Below are 20,430 nucleotides of genomic sequence, written 5' to 3'. Positions count from 1 at the left end.
GTGTCCGTCCGTGATCCTCTCCCCATGTGACTCCAGACCCTTCCCCCTTTTTTTTCAGATCAACGTCATTCAATCCAAGAAGAAATTTGAGATCCTCAAATTTGTGAGTGACTCCTTTTCCCCAATCCTACGTCTCCTTGGTCTTTGGGACTACAGTCCCCATCAGCCCCAGCCTCGAGCCTTTGCTACGGGCCGTGTCTACGACTAGCTTACGTTAGGACATATCCTTCAGCAAGGCTGCCCCTGTGTCAGACGCCGGAGCCATCTCTGGTTCCCGATTTTGCACTGATTTGAATTGCTTTGTTAGTTTGCGTTCAGATTCGCACTCGGTGCACAGGGCGCCACCGCGGCGCAGGGCAGCTCCGGTGCTGGGCCATCCATGGGGGTTGGCACGTAAGCCCGTGTTGGTCAAACCTGCCCGCTTTTAAGACCTGCGCACTTCAACTCCCAGGATTCTCCAGTCAACACGGTTGGCTGGCTGGGGAATTCTGGGAGTTGAAGTCCACAGGTCTTAGAAGTGGCCAAGTGGGAGAAATACAGGCCGAGGCTGCCTTGAGTCGGCCTTCTCATGCCAGAAAAATCTCTCCCTTTTTTTCCCCGTTCTGAATTTCAGCCCTAATTTGAGTTTTCAGTGCCCAGGTGGGGGGGACCTGGCTGGTGGGAAAATCCACCCCCCAAAAATAGCACCTCTGAGGCTATCTAAAGTTCCTCCCCCACCCACCCCCCAAGGCTGCGGTCTCTTGCCTGTTTTACCTGCAACTCTCTCCGTTTGCAAAGAACCCTTTCAGGGTAGCCCAGATCTTGTAAGAGGTGGGCGGGGGTCTCTCTTTTGATCCCTCCACTCGTTCCAGATCTTGTCCTTCATGGAGGCCCAATCCGTCTTCCTGGAGCAGGGATCCCAGGAGTCGAAACAGCTGGAAGAGTATCGGAAAGGCCTGGCTGCTCAGGTGAGGGGGCCACTATTGTGTTGTGTTGTGTTGTGTTGTGTTGTGCTGTGTTGTGTTGTGTTCTATTCTATTCTATTCTATTCTATTCTATTCTATTCTATTCTATTCTATTCTATTCTATTCTATTCTATATTCTATTCTGTATTTTATTATTCTATTCTATTCTATATTCTATTCTGTATTTTATTATTCTATTCTATTCTACTCTATATTCTATTCTATCCTATTTTATTTTATTCTAATCTATTTTCTATTCTGTTCTATTCTATATTCTATTCTGTATTTTATTCTATTCTATTCTGTTCTGTTCTATTCTATTTTATTCTATTTTCTATTCTATTCTATTCTATTCTATTCTATTCTATTCTATTCTATTCTATTCTATTCCATATTTTCTTTTCTATTCTATTCTATTCTATTGCATTGCATTCTTTATCTTAGTATAGTTTACTTTTTCTTTAGTTTTACTTTAGTTTTTTATTTTATTTATTATTTTATTTTATTTACTTTTATTTTATTTATCTTTTGTTTTACTACATCCTGTTTTATTTTATATTATTTTTTATTGTATGTTTTATTCGTTTTCTAATTTTATCTGATGGCCTATTTTATTTTGTTTATCTTTTATTTTAGGGCGTGTTTCACTTTAGTTCATTGCTTGTTGCACTAGACCCGCGCTTCTTATTTTATTTCCCTTTACTACCTGGTTTATGTTTGATTTCTATTTCGTTTCCCTTTTTCGTTTTAATTGTTACGAAGGTAGGTGTCGGCCCAGTTGTGTACACAGGGCGATGGTCTGCCCGTGGGCCAGAATTAAGGTCGGAGGGGAAAAGGATGTGTGAGGGACGGAGGCCAGCCAGGAAAAAGGGAATAAGCAGGGACTCTCTTATTTTCTTATTGCCTCACGGTTGCCTAATATATTCTGGATGCCTCTTGGTTCTCTCTCTGGCATCTTCACCATCATATTCTCAGGAGCAGGGAATACAACCTCCTTCCCTCCCATACTCACAGATCCTGGAATACAGATGCCAACTTGCTGGCCATATCTCTTTTGCTTCCTTCCTTCCTCCACAGAGGTTCAGCTTGGTCTTCAGGATCAAAATCTGGTGCCCCATAATTCTAAAAGGCCAGACAAGGAGCATCCAGCATTTCTGAATTAAGGTCGGAGGGGAAAAGGATGTGTGAGGGACGGAGGCCAGCCAGGAAAAAGGGAATAAGCAGGGACTCTCTTATTTTCCACTGTTGCTGGTGCGAGAAACTTCCTTGCAACAGCGGGTTTTTTTTTAAATTGAAAAGTTTTACAATACATTTTATCTTTAACAATCCCTCCCCCCCTCCCTCCGCCCACCCCTTCCTAGCCCTCCCTAGCCCTCCCCCCCTTCCCCCCTCCCCCCTCCCCGACTTCCCAGAGCTAAATACAAGGTATAAAAACAAAGAACAATCATAAACATCCATATGCTAACAACAATAACCTATTAAGTCTATCGCACTCTAGCTCATATGAAATGACTACAAGCAATACTAATATTACATAAAAAAGAGAAAAAAGGAAAAAACTTATTCAAATGCTAAATGAAACTTTTTAGTCCCATATTTGTTCTGGATGTAATCGATCCACTTTTTCCACTCCATAATATAACGTTCTTGCGAATGATCTTTCAAGTAAGCCGAGATCTTTGCCATTTCCTCCAGGTCAGAAACTTTTAGAGTCCATTCTTCTATAGTCGGCAGTTCCTCCTTCTTCCAATATTGGCCTACTAAAAGTCTTGCTGCCGTAATTAAGTTCAGCATCAACTTGGTGTCCACAACAGTAGTATCCGTAATTATACCCAATAAGAACAATTGCGGACAAAACTTTATCCTTTGCTTAAAAATCTTCTGCATATTCCACCAGATTTTAATCCAAAAAGCCTTAACCTTTTTGCAGGTCCACCATATATGAAAATACGTTGCATCTTCGCCACCACATCTCCAACATTTAGGTTGGTAGTTCGGATACATACTTGCAAGCTTTTAGGATCTAAATGCCATCTATAAAACATTTTATAAAAGTTCTCTCTTAGGTTTTGGGCTTGCGTAAATTTTACGTTCCTCACCCAGATCTTTTCCCAAGTGTCCATTGTGATAACTTCTTGAATATTCTGAGCCCACTTTATCATACAATCTTTAACAAGTTCTGTTTCTGAGTCAATTTCTATCAATGCAAGATATATCCGTTAATGATTGGTTCAAATCCAGACCAATTAGGGGGGGGGAGAACCAATTGACTGGGTGTGATGGGACCTGTAGTCCAACCACATCTGAAGCACAGCAGTCCTGTAAGACTCGTGTTTGTTCAGATCCTATACAGGCAGTCCTCTGTTTAAGACCGCAGTTGAGCTAAGTGAGAAGCTTGTGGAGGCAGTTTTGCCCCGTTTTATGACTTCTCTTGCCGCTGTGGTCACTATTGCCCCGTTTTACGACTTCTCTTGCTGGCGTTGTTAAATATAGTCACGCGGTTGTTCAGGGAACCCAGCCTGCTCGTTAGACGGTCGCAAAATCTGATCAGGTGACCCCTCGTCACGGCGCCGCAACTGTCACAAATGCGAACCACTTGTCGGCATCCGAAGGTAAATGGCGTGAGTGACCGTGGGGGATGCTGCAATGGTCGTTAAGTGCGAAAAACGGTCCCGAGTTGCTTTATTTCAGTGCCGCTGTCACTTTGAATGGTCGCTAAAGGAACTGAGGACTTACCTGTATATTTCTCAGCTGCAAAATGAAATATTTTGGCTCCCCAACTCTTGAATGCAGATTTTAATCCGCCGCGCCAGAGGCGAACGAAAGAAAAAAGTCAACCGCAAGGAATAATAATATAATAATAATAATAATAATAATAATAATAATAATAATAATAATAATAAATAATATTAATAGTAATAATAATAATAATGATAAAGTTGGAAGGGTCCTTGGAGGTTATCTAGTCCAACCCTCTGCTCAGGCAGGAAACCCTATATTATTTTTATTGCCATATTCACTCATCTTGACCTCACAAATAGTTCTTGACATATGACCACAACTGAGTTTAGAAATTTCAACAGCAAGACAGCTGTGAAGTGAGTTTCACCCCATTTTATGACCTCGCTTGCCACCGCCGTTAAGTGAGTCGCTGCTGCTGTTCAGCGAATCACACGGTCGTTAAGTGAACCCAGCTTCTTCCGTCGACTTTGCTTCTCAGACGGTCGCAAGAGGGGATTGCATGACACAACCCCTCCCCCCCGGGACGCTGCGACCGTCATAAATACGAGTTGGTTGCGCTGAGCGTCCGGATTTTGATTGCGTAAGTGTGAAAAATGGCCCTAAGTCGCTTTTTTTTCCAGTGTCGTTGCGACTTCATATAGGGTTTCCTGCCTTAGCAGGGGGTTGGACTAGATGACCTCCAAGGTCCCATCCAACATTATTATTATTATTATTATTATTATTATTATTATTATTATTATTATTATTATTATTATTATTATTATTATTATTAAATGAACGGCTATAAGTTGTGGATTACATATATTGGGAAAGAAAAGAAAATTCCTTTTTGTTGGCTGCTCTGCGTGTGTGTGTGTCGATTTTTTGATTTTTTTAAAAAAAATGTTTAAAATGTTTTTCCCGCTCTGTGTGTGTATACATACGTACATAGATACATATGTGTGTGTGTGTGTGTGTGTGTGTATATATATACACACACACACAAACACACACATACCGGTATATATATATATAATAAATTTTTGGATTGCTAACAAAGAATTAAAAATTAAAAAAAAAAAGATTTGGCCCGTATTACTCACTCTCTCACTCTCTCTCTCTCTCATATATATATATATATATATATATATATATATATATATATATATATATATATATATATATATATATATATATATATATATATATATATATATATATATATATATATATATATATATATATATATATATATATATATATATATATATATAAATATATATAAATATATATATATAAATATATATATATAAATATATATAAATATATAAATATATATAAATATATAAATATATATATATATAAATATATATAAATATATATAAATATATAAATATATATATATATGTAATATTAAAAAGTGAATGAATGAATAAATAAAACTTCCATCCTTGCTGTCCGCTTCGAACCTCGCCCAGCCGTTTCCTTTTGGCAAGAACTGGACTGTCCTGCGCGGTGACCCCTGAGCTGGGTTTTGGCCCCGGAGAGAGCCGGGCGGAGTGTGTGTGTGGGGGGGGAAACACATGCTTGAAAGGGGGGGTCTGTTCCCTGCCCGGTGGCTTTGCAGAAGTCGGGGTGACCTTTGGGTTTTCTCCGCCCTGAGGTGGCCGTTTCTTTTCCAGCTCCACGAGCTGGTCCTGGAGTCGGCCCGAGAGAAGAGGGACATGGAGCAGAGACACGCTGTCATAAAGCAGAAGGTGGGTGTCCGTGGAGGTGCTCACGACCGTCCAAAGGGGCTTTTTTTTTCCCCCCCAGGAGGCAGCCGGACTTGCTTGCTTTTCCTTGGAAGAGGTTTCGCTTCTCATCCCGGAAGCTTCCTCAGGTTCTGACTGGACGGTGGGGCAGTGAAAGGCTTTATCCTCCTTGCGGACAGAGCTGGTCCTTTGCCTCCTTTTGGAGGCCACCTGGAGGTTTACCTGTCTCCTCGGGGGTCACCTGAGCAAATGGGTGGGCAGCCACCTGGGGACTCCTTTCAGAAGACTCGACACCAGGGGGTCTTCAAACTTGGCCCTTTGATGACTTGTGGACTTCAACTCCCAGAATTCCTCAGCCAGGCAGGGAGGGGGGAGGAAGGGAAGAAGGAAGGAAGGATGGGAGGGAGGGAGGGAGGAAAAAAAAAGAATAACAGACCCAGAAGGGACCTTGGAGGTCATCTAGTCCAACCCCCTTGCTCAGGCAGGAAACCCTATATACCATTTCAGACAAATGGCTGTCCAGTCTCTTCTTAAAAAACTTCCAGTGTTGGAGAAGGAAGGAAGGAAAGGAGGAAGGAAGGAAGGAAGGAAGGAAGGAAGAAAGAATAACAGAATAACACTTGGAAGGAACCTTGGAGGTCATCTAGTCCAATCCCCAGCTCAGGCAGGAAACCCTATTCCATTTCAGGCAAATGGCTGTCCAGTCTCTTCTTAAAAACTTCCAGTGTTGGAGCGTTCCCTGCTTCTGGAGGCAGGTAGTTCCACTGGTTAATTGTTCTCCCTGTCAGGAAGTTCTAGGTTGCTTCCCATCCGTGCCTTCTGTCGGCTTCAGAAGATCCTTTGCTCCCAGGTTCACCTTGTCTTCTCATCTTGGCCAGGACTTGACCCAAGAGGACGACATCCCCGAAATCCAGGCCGAGCCAGGCCAGGTGGTGATGGAGGGATACCTGTACAAACGGGCCAGCAACGCCTTCAAGACCTGGAGCAGGTGAGCGTGGCTGCACCTGCGTCCCCCCCCTCCCCCCCGCCGTCATCTCATAGACCTCTCAGTTGCTTTTGAGGCTTGTGGACTTCAACTCCCAGAATCCCCCAGCCAACAAACGGTTTGCCGGAACTCAGCGTGGATTGGACAAGGAAGAAGCATCACTGGTTCTTAGTTTTATTTCGTTTTGTTTTGTTTTATTATTGGGTAACTTTCTTAGCACAGGCAGTCCTCGACTTACGTCCGTTCGTTGAGTTGCAAAACAAGTGACGTAGCACCACTTTTCACACTTAGGAGCGTCGCGGGATCAAAATCCAGACCCTCGGCAAACTGGGTTGTATTTACGACGGTCGCAGCGTCTCCCGGGGGGGTCACACGGTCACGCTTTTGCGGCCCTCGGACAAGCAAAGTCAAGGGGTGGGAGTTGGATTCGCTTAACGACCGTGTGACTCGCTTAACAACGGCCCTGATTCACTTAATGGAAAGTAAGCCGAGGACTATGTGTTGAGGGTGGGTATGGAGTCGGCGTAACATATCTTGACTCCAGCAAAGTGAAAACGCTAAATTAATCAGGCTAGAATAGACAGCAGGATAGTTATATGGAAAATTGATCTGCCGGCCTGGGGGATTCTGGGAGTTGAAGCCCACTCCTCTTAAAAGTTCCCACGGTTGAGACACGCCGTCACAAACCGAGTCAGGCAGCTCTGGGAAACTACAAAGACTCCTCCGTTTACAGCCACTTCTTTAACGACTGTTCCGAAGATACGACGGCACTGAGAAAACGGACCTATGACCCTTTTTCTCACTTAACGACCGTTGCAGGATCCCCCGAGGTCACCTGATCCAAATCGGGTGCTTGGCAACTGACTCGTATTTATGACAGTTGCAGGATCCCAGAGTCACGTGATTCCCAGCAGCTTCTGACAAACAAAGCCAATGGGGGGTAGGGGGGGCAGGCTGGATTCGCTTAATGACCGCCTGATCAGGCGTGACTCATTTCACAACCGCCTTGCTTGGCAAGAAATACGCTGGCACTGATTGCGGTCGTCGGCCGGGATCCCCCAGCGCCTGTTTCCCTTTGAGGCTGAAGGGAGCCCGGCCCTGCAATTGTCCTCGGGGAGGTAGACTGCTCCAACACAGGGAGGCTCTCCTTGGGCTGCTCTGCTCACCTGCGGCTCTTTGTCCCTGGCAGGCGCTGGTTCTCCATCCAGAGCAGCCAGCTGGTCTATCAGAAGAAGGCCAAGGTGCGTTGGGGGGGGGGCTGCCTCTGGATGGGCCGGGAGGGGGGCAGGTTTCATTGAGTGGGAGGGAAGGGGGGAGGAAGGAGAAGAAGAGGGAGGGAGGAAATGGAGGAAGAGAGGGAGGAAGGAAGGAAATAGGGAAGGAAAAAATAAGAGGGAGAAAAGGAAGAAGGAAGGAAGGAAATAAGAGAGGGAGGGAAGGGAGGGAGGGAGGAAGGAAATAGGGAGGGAGGGAAGGGAGGGAGGGAAGGGAGGAAATGGAGAGGGAGGGAGGGAGGGAGGAAATAGGCAAGGAAAAAATAAGGGAGGGAGAAAAGGAAGAAGGAAGGAAGGAAATAAGAGAAAAGGAGGGAAGAAAGGAAGCAATGAAGGAAAAGACGAGGGAGGGAGGAAGGAAGATGGAAGGAGACGAAGGAAGGAAGGAAGGAGGAAAAGAAGGATGGAAGAAGAGGAAGAACGAAAGGAAAGAGAAAGAAAGAAAGAATCAAAACGATGTGCAAAGGCCTCCACAGGGTCTGGGGGGGCGCGGTGGGGGGCCCTGGCGCTGCCTTTCTTGGTGGGGGGGTGGGGTGGGGGTGCTGGGGACGTGCTGGACCCCTCGTGACCTCCTCCTCCTCCTCCTCCTCCTCCTCCTCCTCCTCCTTCTCTTCCTCCCCCCCCCAACCTGGCAGGACGCGCTGACGGTGGTGGTGGAGGACCTTCGCCTCTGCACGGTCAAGCCCTGTCCGGATCAGGAGCGCCGATTCTGTTTCGAGGTGGTCTCCCCCGCCAAGTGAGTCCCCCCCCCCTCACACACACATCGCCCTCCTGGCTGAGAGCGGCGGCAGACGGGGACACTCACAGCAGGAGGGGCGGGGCAGGTCAAAAAAGTCAAGATGGCGCCAGCAGAGCTGTATAGATTTTTTTTTAAACAAACACACACACACACACCGCCCGCTTTCCCCTCCTCTCTTCCCCCTCCACAAGACTTCTCCCTTTTTCCCCTCTTTCCCTCTCTTTTTTCCCCCCTCTTTCCTCTCAATTTTTCCTTTGGGGTTTTTTCCCACGTAGAATTGGAGGTATCAGGGCAACGTTTCGACGGAATCTCATCCGTCATCCTCAGGCTGGTGGCTTCAGCTTCATTCTTCTGGGAGAAGAAGAAGAATTTATATATATAAATCGAAAGGACAAAAAAGAAATACATTTAACACATTCGCCTGTCTGAGACATTACAGGTTCTCCTGGTTGAGCAGGGGGCTAGACTAGAAGACCTCTAAGGTCCCTTCCAGTTACTATCTATTCTATTCTATTCCATTCTATTCTATATTCCAATATTTATGCTATTCTATTCTATTCTATTCTATTCTATTCTATTCTATTCTATTCTATTCTATTCTATTCTATTCTATTCTATTCTATTCTTATCATTATTCTGTTCTATATTTTATTATTCTATTCTATTCTGTATTTTATTCTATTCTGTATTTTATTATTCTATTCTGTTCTATATTTTCTATTCTATATTTTCTGTTCTGTTCTATCTATTCTATTCCATATTTTCAATTCTATTCTATTCTTCATTTTTCTATTCTATTATCATTATTCTGTTCTATTCTATATTTTATTATTCTATTCTATATTTTATTATTCTATTCTGTATTTTATTATTCTATTCTGTTCTGTTCTATTCTATTCTATATTTTATTATTCTATTCTGTTCTATTAATACACACACACACACACACACACACAGACACACACACAAAGACACACCATTTAAACACCAATGCAGCTGTTGCAACAACTGCAACTTCCCCTCTTGCAAAATTGAGTCATTTCCACATCTGCAGCTCGTCCTCGAGTTCACATTGCACTGGAGCCCAAAATTTTTGTCGCTAAGTGAGACGTCGGTGAAGCGGACTTTGCCCCGTTTTTACAACCTTTCGTGGCCACCATTGTTAAGTGAATCACTGCAGTTTTTTTAAGTCGGTGGTTACGGGACTCCGGCTTCCCCACATTTCACACTTAACAACCGTCGCAGCCTCCCCCGCGGTCGCATGATCAAATTCAGCCGCTTGGCCACCGACTCGCATTTACGATGGTTTGCAGCATCCTGGGGTCACGTGATTGCCCCCTTTGTGACCTTCTGACAAGCAAAGTCAAGCAGGGGGGGGGGCAAACCGGATTCGTTTAACAACCGCACGACTAATTTAAGGACTGCAGTGATTCTCTTAACGACTGCAGCAGGAACGGTGGTAAAACAGGGCAAAATCCACTTAGCAAACGTCTCCACTTTACCAGCAGAAACGTAGGGGTCAATTTTGGTCGTAAGGACGAGGACTGCCTGGGCTTCCGATGAGTCCAGGGTCCAGTATCCTTTCCTCCTGTCTCTCGCTTTAGGTCCTGCCTCCTCCAGGCCGACTCAGAGCGCCACCTACAGGCCTGGATGTCCGCCGTCCAGAGCAGCATAGCCTCAGCTTACAACGAGGATTACCCAGAATCCCCTGGGCAGGTAAGACCTTGGCAGCCTCAGGCCCAAATTGCAACAAGGCCCGGCTCTTGATGTCCGATAGGGCTTCGTCTTCGTTTTTACGACCGTTTGCTGAACGACGATTTGAAATTTACGACAGTGCCGGGGGAAAAAGGGACACGACTGGTCCTCAAGTTACGACTGTCGTATCGCGTGACCGCAACTGGGGCACTTGGCAAGGGTCTCGCACTACGACGGTTGCTGCATCTCAGAGTCACGTGATCGCAGTTGGCATTTCCAGCCGGCCTCCAAACGGGAGACGCCGGATTCGCTTAACGACGAAACGAGAAAGGTAGCAAACGTCAGAGGCGGACACTCGCTTAATGCCCAATCGTGAATTTTCCTGGTCTCAAGTGTAGTCTGCTTGTATAAGAGCAGAAATCATGGCACAGGGATGGAATGCAGACAGTCCTCGACTTACGACAGTTCATTTAGTGACTGATCCAAGTAACAAGGGCATTGAAAAAAAGGGACTTAGGACCGTTTTTCACATTTGTAACCATTGCGGCATCCCCCCCCCATGGTCACATGATCAAAATTCAGTCACGTGGCGACTGACTCATACTTATGACGGTCGCAGTGATCCCCTTTTGCGTCCTTCCGCCAAGCAAAGTCAATGGGGGAAGCCGGAATTAATTAACAACTTAACACCTGCAAGTAATTCACTTAACAACGTTGGCAAGAAAGGTCGTAAAATGGGGCAAAACTCACTTAACACCCAGCCGTTTGTCTCTCCTGCTTGAGCGAGGGGTTGGACTAGATGACCTCCAAGGTCCCTTGAAACTCTGTTATTCTGTTAATTAATCAGTGAAATGAAGCGGAGAGCACTCCATTGCTGGAGTTTTTTAAGAAGAAACCGGCCAGCCACTTGTCTCCTAATTGTGTAGAGTCTCCTGCCTGAGCAGGGGGGGTTGGACTAGATGACCTCCAAGGTCCCTTCCAGCTCCGTTATTCTGTTAATCAGTGAAACGAAGCGGTGGGTGCTCCATCGCTGGAGTTTTTAAAGAAGAAACCGGCCAGCCACTTGTCTCCTAATTCTATAGTCTCCTGCTTGAGCGAGGGGTTGGACTAGATGACCTCCAAGGTCCCTTCCAGCTCCGTTATTCTGTTAATTAATCAGCAAAACGAAGCAGCGGGCGCTCCGTCGCTGGAGTTTTTTAAGAACAAGCCGGCCAGCCACTTGTCTCCTAATTCTATAGACTCTCCTGCTCCAGCAAGGGGGCGGGTTGGACTAGATGACCTCCAAGGTCCCTTCCAGCTCCGTTATTCTGTTAATTAATCAGCAAAACGAAGCGGCGGGCGCTCCGTCGCTGGAGTTTTTTTAAGAAGAAGCCGGCCAGCCACTTGTCTACTAATTCTATAGACTCTCCTGCTCCAGCAACGGGGCGGGTTGGACTAGATGACCTCCAAGGCCCCTTGAAACTCCTCTTCTGATCGAATCCATTGCCTGTCCCTGCCAGCTTTTTTTTTTTTTTTTTGCAGCCCCTGGAACGGAGCACGTCCCTGTCGGTCACTTTGCAGTCGCCCTCCAGCCGCAAACTGCGGGGCGGGGTGGACAAGCAGGTGGTGGACCAGGTGCAGCGCCTGGAGGGCAACGCCCAGTGTTGCGACTGCCGAGAACCGGCGCCGGAGTGGGCCAGCATCAACCTGGGCATCACCCTTTGCATTGAGTGCTCGGGCATCCACAGGTAAGACTCAACCGCCCCCCTCCCCCTGCCACCCCATTGCAAGGGACAGAAAGAAGTTGGTGGGGGGCTGCCTCCACTCTCCCCCACCTCCGGGGACCCCATTGATAAAGAGAGAGAGAGATAAGCTAGGGCTCTTCAAACTTGGCCACTTTGAAGACTTCTGGACTTCAACTCCCAGAATTCCTTGGGGCTCTTCAAACTTGGCTACTTTGAAGACTTCTGGACTTCAACTCCCAGAATTCCTCGGGTCTCTTCAAACTTGGCCACTTTGAAGACTTCTGGACTTCAACTCCCAGAATTCCTCGGGGCTCTTCAAACCTGGCTACTTTGAAGACTTCTGGACTTCAACTCCCAGAATTCCTCGGGTCTCTTCAAACTTGGCCACTTTGAAGACTTCTGGACTTCAACTCCCAGAATTCCTCGGGGCTCTTCAAACTGGGCCACTTTGTGGACTTCCAACTCCCAGAATTCCTCGGGGCTCTTCACAATTGGCCACTTTGAAGACTTGTGGACTTCAACTCCCAGAATTCCTCAGCCAGCCTGAGGGAACTATGACCCCCTTTATGACTTGTGGACTTCAACTCCCAGAATTCCTCAGGGCTCTTCAAACCTGGCCACTTTGAAGACTTGTGGATTTCAACTCCCAGAATTCCTCAGCCAGCCAGATGGGGTGGGGAGACCTCCTACTACCAACGAGAGAGAGAGAGAGAGAGAGAGAGAGAGAGAGAGAGAGAGAGAGAGAGAGAGAGAGCAGTTTTCTTTTCCCCCTTTTGAGCCACGGCGGTTTCTACCCTCCCCTTAGGAGTCTCGGGGTGCATTTCTCCAAGGTGAGGTCCCTGACGCTGGATGCCTGGGAGCCGGAGCTGGTGAAGGTAACCTTGAGGGGGGAGGGAGTGGAGAGGGGGGCTAAGAGGGACCCCTTGATTTGGGGGATGGGCTGTTTTTCTGGGGGAAAAAAGCATGCAGAGCTTAAGGAGGCTTTTGCGTCGCTCTGGATGAGCAGCCCTCGCAGTCGCAAGTGTGCCGAGTTCGGATCCAGAGCAAGGAGGTGGGGGTGGGGTCTGGATCCGGCACAGAGGCGGCAAAATCTCTGGGCTGCCCTCTGGGAATGGGGTGGCCCATAGGACCAGCCTTTGGGGGAAGGAAGAGGGGAAGGAGAGAGAGGGAGGGAGGGAGGGAGGGAGGGAGGGAGGGAAAGAGAACAAGGGAAAAGGGGAGGAGAGGGAGGAGAGGAAGAAAAAAAGGGAGAGAAGAAGGGAGGAAGATGGGAAAAGGAGAAAGGAAGGAAGGGAGGAGAGGGGGAGGGAGGGAGGAGAGGCTGAGGAATAAGGGGAGGAGAGGAAGGGAGGGAGGGAGAAGAGAGGAGGGGAGAGAGGAGAGGAAGAAAAAAGGGAGAGAGGAACGAAAGGAGAGAAGAGGAAGGAGAAAGACAAAAGAGGAAGGAAGGAAGGTGAGAAAGGGACAAAGGAAAGAAGGAAGGAAGGAAGGAGGGGGGGAGGCAGGAGAGGCTGAGGAATAAGGAGGAGAGGAAGGAAGAAGGAGTGAAAAGAGGAGAGGAAGAGAAGAAGGGGAGAGAGGAGAGAAAGAAGAGAGAGAAGAGGAACGAAGGAGACGAATAAGGAAGGAAGGAAGGAAGGAAGGAAGGAAGGAAGGAAGGAAGGAAAAGAAAGGGAGGTAGGAATAAATATGGGAAAAGGAAGGAAGGAAAGGAAGGAAGGAAGGAAGGAAGGAAGGAAGGAAGGAAGGAAGGAAGGAAGGAAGGAAAGAAAGAAGGAAGGAAGGAAGGAAGGAAGGAGAAGTTTCCAGTATTTGGGGCACACAGAACGGCTGCTGGACGCCTTAGCCCTCCTTACTCCTCCCCTACCACTTGGAGGAAGGACCCCGTAGTGGAGGCCAGAAGCTGAGATGAAGCCCCCCCCTTTGCGCCCCCCCTTGTCCCTTGCAGCTGATGTCCGTGCTGGGGAACCGAGTCATCAACCAGATCTACGAGGCCCGGGTGGAGGAAATGAACATGAAGCGCCCCCAACCAGGAAGTTCAAGGTAAGAATCCCCCCACCCCGCTTCTACAAAAAACACCCCCACCCGATTGTCAATCATCCGGAAGTTGAGTCTTGGCAACTGGAACCCTTTTTCCCCCCTTTTCGGTGTCTCCACACTTGCCCTCCAGGGGGCGCGAGTGAAGGGCTGAAGTTACATGTCTTGGCCTCTAGGTGGCCCCCGTGGGACACCGCAGCGCCACCTGTCCTCCCACCCTCCTCCTACTCCTCCTACAGGCGGCTCGTCCAATTCGGAGAAGCCTGCCCTAAACATCACACACACACACACACACACACACACACACACACACACAGACACAGACACACACACAGAACTTTCAAAGGTTCTGGGTTCGAGAGTACAACAGATCATAATTTTCCTCCTCCCCCTTCTGAAGTGCAAAAACTTTAACACGGTGGCCGATCCTTCCCTGTCCGTCCAGATCCGAGAAGGAGGCCTGGATCCGGGCCAAATACGTGGAGAGGAAATTTATCACCAAGTTCCCCAACACCGGGGTGCCCCTGAGTCGCAGCAGAGAGCCCCCCGGGGGGGCGGAGAGATCCCCCAGGCCGTTTGCCAAGCCTAAGCCACCGGGCCAGTTCCGCCGGGGCACAGGTAAGACGGGGGTGTGTGAAGGGGCTGGACTAGAAGACCTCCAGGGTCCCTTCCAGCTCCTATTCTATTCTATTCTATTCTATTCTATTCTATTCTATTCTATTCTATTCTATTCTATTCTATTCTATTTATATTTTCTTTATTCTATTCTATATTTTCTTTATTCTATTCTATTCTATTCTATTCTAATTTTCATTCTATTCTATTCTATTCTATATTTTCTTTATTCTATTCTATATTTTCTTTATTCTATTCTAATCTATTTATATTTTCTTTATTCTATTCTATTCTATTCTATATTTTCTTTATTCTATTCTATTCTATTCTAATTTTCATTCTATTCTATTCTATATTTTCTTTATTCTATTCTATTTTATTCTATTTATATTTTCTTTTCTATTCTATTCTATTCTAATTTTCTTCATTCTATTCTATTCTATTCTATTCTATATTTTCTTTATTCTATTCTATTCTAATTTTTATTCTATTCTATTCTATATTTTCTTCATTTTATTCTATTCTATTTATATTTTCTTTATTCTATTCTATATTTTCTTTATTCTATTCTAATTTTTATTCTATTCTAATTTTCTTTATTCTATTCTATTCTATTTATATTTTCTTTATTCTATTCTATTCTATTTTTATATTATTATTCTAGTCTAGTCTAGTCTATATTTCTTCCTTCCCTCCTTCCCTTTTTTCTCTTTCTCATTCCCTCGTTCCACTCTCCTTCCTTCCCTTTCTCTCCTTCCTACCCACCCTCCCTCCCTCCCTTCCTTCTTTCCTCCCTTCCCTTCTTCCCCTCCCCCCTCCCTCCTTCAAAATTCAGGCTTTTAGTTGGAGATTGCCGGCCTAGGAGTACAGGGTGTCCTCATTTAGCGACAACCCCCTTTATTGACCCTTCCCAGTGACGAAAAAAGTAGCTTTGCCCCCAGTTCTTGCCTTCCTGACGTCACAGGTCTGTAGAGCCAAAAGGAAAGTCACATGATAAGCGCAGATAGGGTTTCGCTTAGGGACCCGTCTCGCTTAACGACTCGTTTGCTGGTCCCGATTACGGTCACTAAACGAGGACCACCTAGAGGCCTTGCTATTTTATCCTACCCTTCCTGCTTTCTCTCCTAGGAATCCGCGAGGGGGCCTCCCCGAGTCGGGCTGCCCCAGCGTCGGAGGACCTGCGCAATTTGCACCCGGGTGCCTTGCTCTACCGTGCGGCCGCCGCGCCCCCCAGTTTGCCCACTATGACGGACGCTCTGGCTCATGGGGCGGACGTTAACTGGGTGAACACGGGCCAGGAAAGCCGGACCCCCTTGCTCCAGGCCGTCGCTGCTGTGAGTCTGCCCATCTGGGCTGGGGATGGCTTGGGTTGACAGCCGCGCCCCATTGACAGACAGTGAGTCCTCGACTTACGACCGTTTCACTTAGTGACCATTCAAGGTTACAACGGCTCTAGAAAAAAAGTGACTTATGCCCATTTTTCACACTTGACCATCATGTCCTCCTCGTGGCCATGGGATCAAAATTTGGACACTTGCCACTTGACTCACATTTATGAGGGTCGCAGTGTTCCGAGGTCAAGGGGAAAGTCAGATTCGCTTAACAACCGTGTTACTCGCTGAACGATGGCAGCGATTCCCATAACGGCGGCGGCCCGAAAGGTCGTTAAATGGGGCAAAAGTCACTTTGAGGCTGTCTCGCTTAGCCACAGGGGCCCGGCGGCTCCATTGCGGTTGTAAGTTGAGGACTGCCTGTGATTTGATTGGCGGAAAAAATGAGAAAGAAATCTAACCGCAGGCTGGGGGGAAAAAAAACCGGAAAATTGTTTGCTCGCCAACGAAAATCGGGCCTGTAAGCAAGGCGCAAACTCTGCTTTTGTGGCCTTTGAGCATGTGCAGTGATACCGTCCCATTGGGGTGTCGTGACAGGTCCGGGAAGGAGGGGCTTCTTGAGTGATGTCACTAGGGGGGGAGGGGCTTGCCCCAGACTGTCTCGCCTCTCGTTTGCTGTTGGAACCCCATTTTTTGTGTGTTTTTATCCAGAATTCATTGTTGGCATGTGAATTTTTGCTTCAAAACGGAGCCAACGTCAACCAGGCAGACTCTAAAGGGCGAGGACCATTGCACCACGCCACCATCTTAGGCCACACCGGGTAGGACTCTCCTCTTTGTCTACTGCTCGAGCAGGGGGTTGGACTAGATGACCTCCGAGGTCCCTTTCAGTTCTATTCTATTCTATTCTATTCCGTTCTACTATTATTCTATTCTATATTTTATTATTCTATTCTATTCTATGTTTTATTATTCTATATATTTTATTCTATTCTATTTTACTCTATTCTTTTCTATTCTGTTCTATATTTTATTGTTCTATTCTATTCTATATTTTATTATTCTATTCTATATTTTATTGTTCTATTCTATATTCTATTCTATTCTATATTTTATTATTATATTCTATATTTTATTATTATATTCTATATTCTATTCTATTCTATACTTTATTATTATATTCTATATTCTGTTCTATATTTTATTATTCTATTCTATTCTATTCTCTCTGATTGATTGATTGATTGATTGATTGACTGGCTGATTAATTGAAAAGGTATACGGACTCCTGCTTGAGCAGGGGGCTGGACTAGAAGACCTCTAAGTTCCCTTCCAGCTTCTATTCTGTTCTAAATTTTCCCCTATTTTTCCCACTGTTTGCTTTGGTATTTTCTTTGTATTTTATACCCTAATAAACAAATTTTAAAAAGGAGCAATCACACACACACACACCGAAAAAAATACAGCTGTGGCAAGAACTTGCTGAGCAACTGCCTCGCTTAAGCAGTGGGAATTTGGGGATTCACAATTGTCGACCGCCTGTAATTTTATTTTCTAAGTTTGGTTCGCTCCAAAATAGCCCGGCGATCTGCCGGCTCACCAGGAACCTCTTATTCAAACCTCTGTACCCCTTTTTTTTCCTTTACCCCCCCCCCCAGGCTGGCCTGCCTGTTTCTCAAACGCGGTGCCAACATGAACGCCGTCGACGGGGAGGGCAAGGACCCGCTGGGCATCGCCATCGATTCGGCCAACGCAGATATTGTAACCTTGTAAGAGGAAGGGGTGTCAGGGCGTGGGAACCAATCTTCGGCGGCAAGAGGAAGGCGGGGGGACATTGGGAGGGGGGGTCTTGACTTTTTGGGCTCTTCCTGAAATCACCTGCCTGCTGGAGAAAGAGGGGCAGTGAGTCGGGGTGCCGAAGGTGGATTTATTGCATAGGAATGGGTCACCCAGTGGCCATCCAGACACTCCCTCTTATTTCAGTGGGGGTTCCATGACCAGTTTTAAGACCTGACATGTTTGCCCTCTGAGCATGTCAAGGTAACCCAGGACTGAACACAGCCTGGGAGCTTCCCACTCGGGTCTTACACGGAACGGGTCACCCAGTGGCTATCCAGACCCTCCCTCTCGTTTCAGTGGGGGGGGGCTTTAAGACCTGATGTGTTTGCCAGGGTTTCGGTTCCTCCCGCTTGCCCTCTGAGCATGTCAAGGTAACCAGGACTGAACACAGCCTGGAAGATTCCCACTCAGTTCTTGCCTGATACTGGTGGGAGTTTCTGAACCGTCTCCTAGGGCAGCCCCGTAAAGGACGCATTGCAGTAGTCTAGTCTCGGTTAGGGTAATGCTCTCTCCCTAGAGTTGGGATCCAGGTCCCCAAATTTGTTGGGTGGGTGGGTGGGAGGCGCCCTGTTTGGGAGGGCTAGGGATAACCAGGATAAATATGCCATTTAAGACTCCTTCATGGCTTCTCCTGCCGTTCTCTAAAGGTTGCGACTGGCCAAGATGCGGGAAGCTGAGCTGGCCTTAGGCCAGTCAGGTAAGTCACGCCCTCTGTCAGAAGCAATGGATGGGGGAGATGGAGGAAGAAGACAGACTCGGCTCTAACATGGAGGTTCTTTTGCAAAATGTGAATTTTCAGGTGCAAACTGAACTGGGGCAAGACTAGAATTCACCGTCTCCTGGTGATTGGCACAGTTACCTAGCCTCTTTCATGCCTAAGGCAGGACTAGAACTCACCGTCTCCTGGTGATTGGCTCAAAGTCACCCAGCCAGTTTTCATGTTTAAGGCGGGACTAGAACTCACCGTCTCCTGGCGATTGACCCAAAGTCACCCAGCTGGCTTTCATGCCTAAGGCGAGACTAGAACTTACCATCTCCTGGTGATTGGCAACCAAAACTGGGTGCGATGTCCCCAGTGTTGGCTTACCAAGGCATTATAATCACCTTGTTGTTTTGGTTCCAGGCGATGAAACTTACCTGGACATTTTCCAAGATTTCTCGTTCATGGCGTCCAACGATCCGGAGAAACTGGCCAGGAGGGCCTATGACCTGAAACTCACCACTTTGTGAAGCCCCGGAGAAGTTTCCTCAAGCAGGAAAACCAGCCAGGAACATGGTCAATTCCTTCGCCCAGGACCGACGGGGTGGCTGGACTGTCCAAAAATCAAATTAAGTTGCAAATTGGACTCAGGAGGTCCAAGGGGCCAGTTTTAAGCATGGGTCGCCCCAAACTTACTTTCCAAAGTTGATTTTTGGGGTGAACCTGGCCAGAAAACAGCCAGGACAGCGAAGATCAGAGCGTGGAGACTCTCTTCATTTTGAACCCTTCTGTTTTTCCCTTCTGATCTTGCTTTTATTTTTTTAATTTATTGCTTTTGAACTGTCTTATCATTGCAGAACGATGGTAAGGGACAGATACGGAATCAATTTGCACCCTAAATCAAATTTTTGGTTTGTTTTTTTTTCTGAGTCTGGAAACAAGTGGCGTCTCTTGGTCCGGAGAGGTGAAAACAGGATGTTTTTTGGAACTGGGAAAGCTGTGTGTTTTATTTGCAAATAAACATGGCTTTCCAGAGGACAAGGACGATGGTTGATAAGTCGTGCGCTGGATCCTTAGGCCCGAAGATCTCAAAAACGGGGGTTTCTGCACACTGTTTTATGATTATCTGCTTTAGAAATTTGTCGTTCGCGTCCGAATCGCAGGCTTTTTCACGTTTCTTTTTACCAGCTAAAGAGTTAAATCCTCGTTTAGTAGATCCAGGGAACGCCCTGACATAGTTTACCTGCAGCTCGGCAAAGGCTTTGACAGAGCGATAAATTTCCTCATAAAATGATAAATTATGGGCCAGCTGATACCACAACTGGTTTCAATCGGTAGAATGACCCCAAAAAGAGATATTCCTTAATTACCCTGGTTGGGGAATTCTGGGAGTTGAAGTCCACATATCTTAAAATTGCCAAAACTAGGGTCGTTTCCAACTCTGTCATTCTATGATTCTGTAGGGGCCTCCTGATTGAAGATGGGGTTGGACTAGATGACCGAGGTCCCTTCCAACTCTGTTATTCTGTAATTCTGTTAAGGGTCCCTTTCTTGAGCAGGGGTTTGGACTAGATGACCTCCAAGGTCCCTTCCAACTCTGTTATTCTTTAAAGATTCCTGTAAGCTGAGCTCACTGATTTACACCATTATATGCTGCGGCTCTCCTTTGTTTTAGAAAGTTGTCAAGTCGCACCTGCAGTGCATCATCACCTTTTACTTTCTCCAAACCTTCGAAAGGGTTAACTCCGCCTTTAGTAGATCCAGGGAACACCCTGACATAGTTTATCGGGTTCTTAGCAATGGCTTTCACCGAGTTATATAAACAAAATCACAGGTACAGCTTTGTAAAGCCTTAGTAAGGCCACACCTGGAATGTTGCATGCAGTTTTGTTCACCGCATTACAAAAAAAAAAAGATGTTGAGGCTTTGGAAAAAGTGCAGAGAAGAGCAACAAGGATGGTTAAAGGCCTGGAGACGAAAACATACGAAGGACGGCTGCGGGATTTGGGGATGTCTAGTTTAATGGGGGGAAAAGGACTAGGGGAGACGTGATAGCAGTATTCCAGTATTTG

At 46.6% G+C, this 20,430-nt stretch overlaps 1 protein-coding gene across 3 annotated transcripts in view; it reads left to right on the top strand.

Moving 5' to 3' along the window:
- Positions 1-19,393, top strand: part of LOC308676622 (arf-GAP with coiled-coil, ANK repeat and PH domain-containing protein 1-like) — a 34,210-nt gene extending 14,817 nt beyond the window's left edge. Inside the window, exons 7-22 of one of the 3 annotated variants that reach the window (XM_081342554.1) lie at positions 59-103; positions 852-947; positions 5,348-5,422; positions 6,298-6,407; positions 7,594-7,645; positions 8,314-8,414; positions 10,022-10,133; positions 11,634-11,839; positions 12,642-12,666; positions 13,785-13,879; positions 14,319-14,491; positions 15,617-15,822; positions 16,531-16,640; positions 17,478-17,588; positions 18,306-18,355; positions 18,782-19,393. In XM_081342554.1, the coding sequence (XP_081198680.1) occupies positions 59-103; positions 852-947; positions 5,348-5,422; positions 6,298-6,407; positions 7,594-7,645; positions 8,314-8,414; positions 10,022-10,133; positions 11,634-11,839; positions 12,642-12,666; positions 13,785-13,879; positions 14,319-14,491; positions 15,617-15,822; positions 16,531-16,640; positions 17,478-17,588; positions 18,306-18,355; positions 18,782-18,888 (1,674 nt within the window). In that variant the 3' untranslated portion in view covers positions 18,889-19,393. Of the gene's footprint in view, positions 1-58; positions 104-851; positions 948-5,347; positions 5,423-6,297; positions 6,408-7,593; positions 7,646-8,313; positions 8,415-10,021; positions 10,134-11,633; positions 11,840-12,641; positions 12,712-13,784; positions 13,880-14,318; positions 14,492-15,616; positions 15,823-16,530; positions 16,641-17,477; positions 17,589-18,305; positions 18,356-18,781 lie in introns of all 3 variants that reach the window. The other 2 variants (XM_081342553.1, XM_081342555.1) reach the window with 2 other exon arrangements.
- Positions 19,394-20,430: the final 1,037 nt, after the last annotated feature.

Source organism: Vipera berus, assembly GCF_964194415.1.
Source record: "Vipera berus genome assembly, chromosome: W".
NCBI lineage: Eukaryota > Metazoa > Chordata > Lepidosauria > Squamata > Viperidae > Vipera > Vipera berus.
The sequence above is the reverse complement of the archived record's forward strand: the minus strand, read 5'-3'. Positions and strand labels throughout refer to the sequence as shown.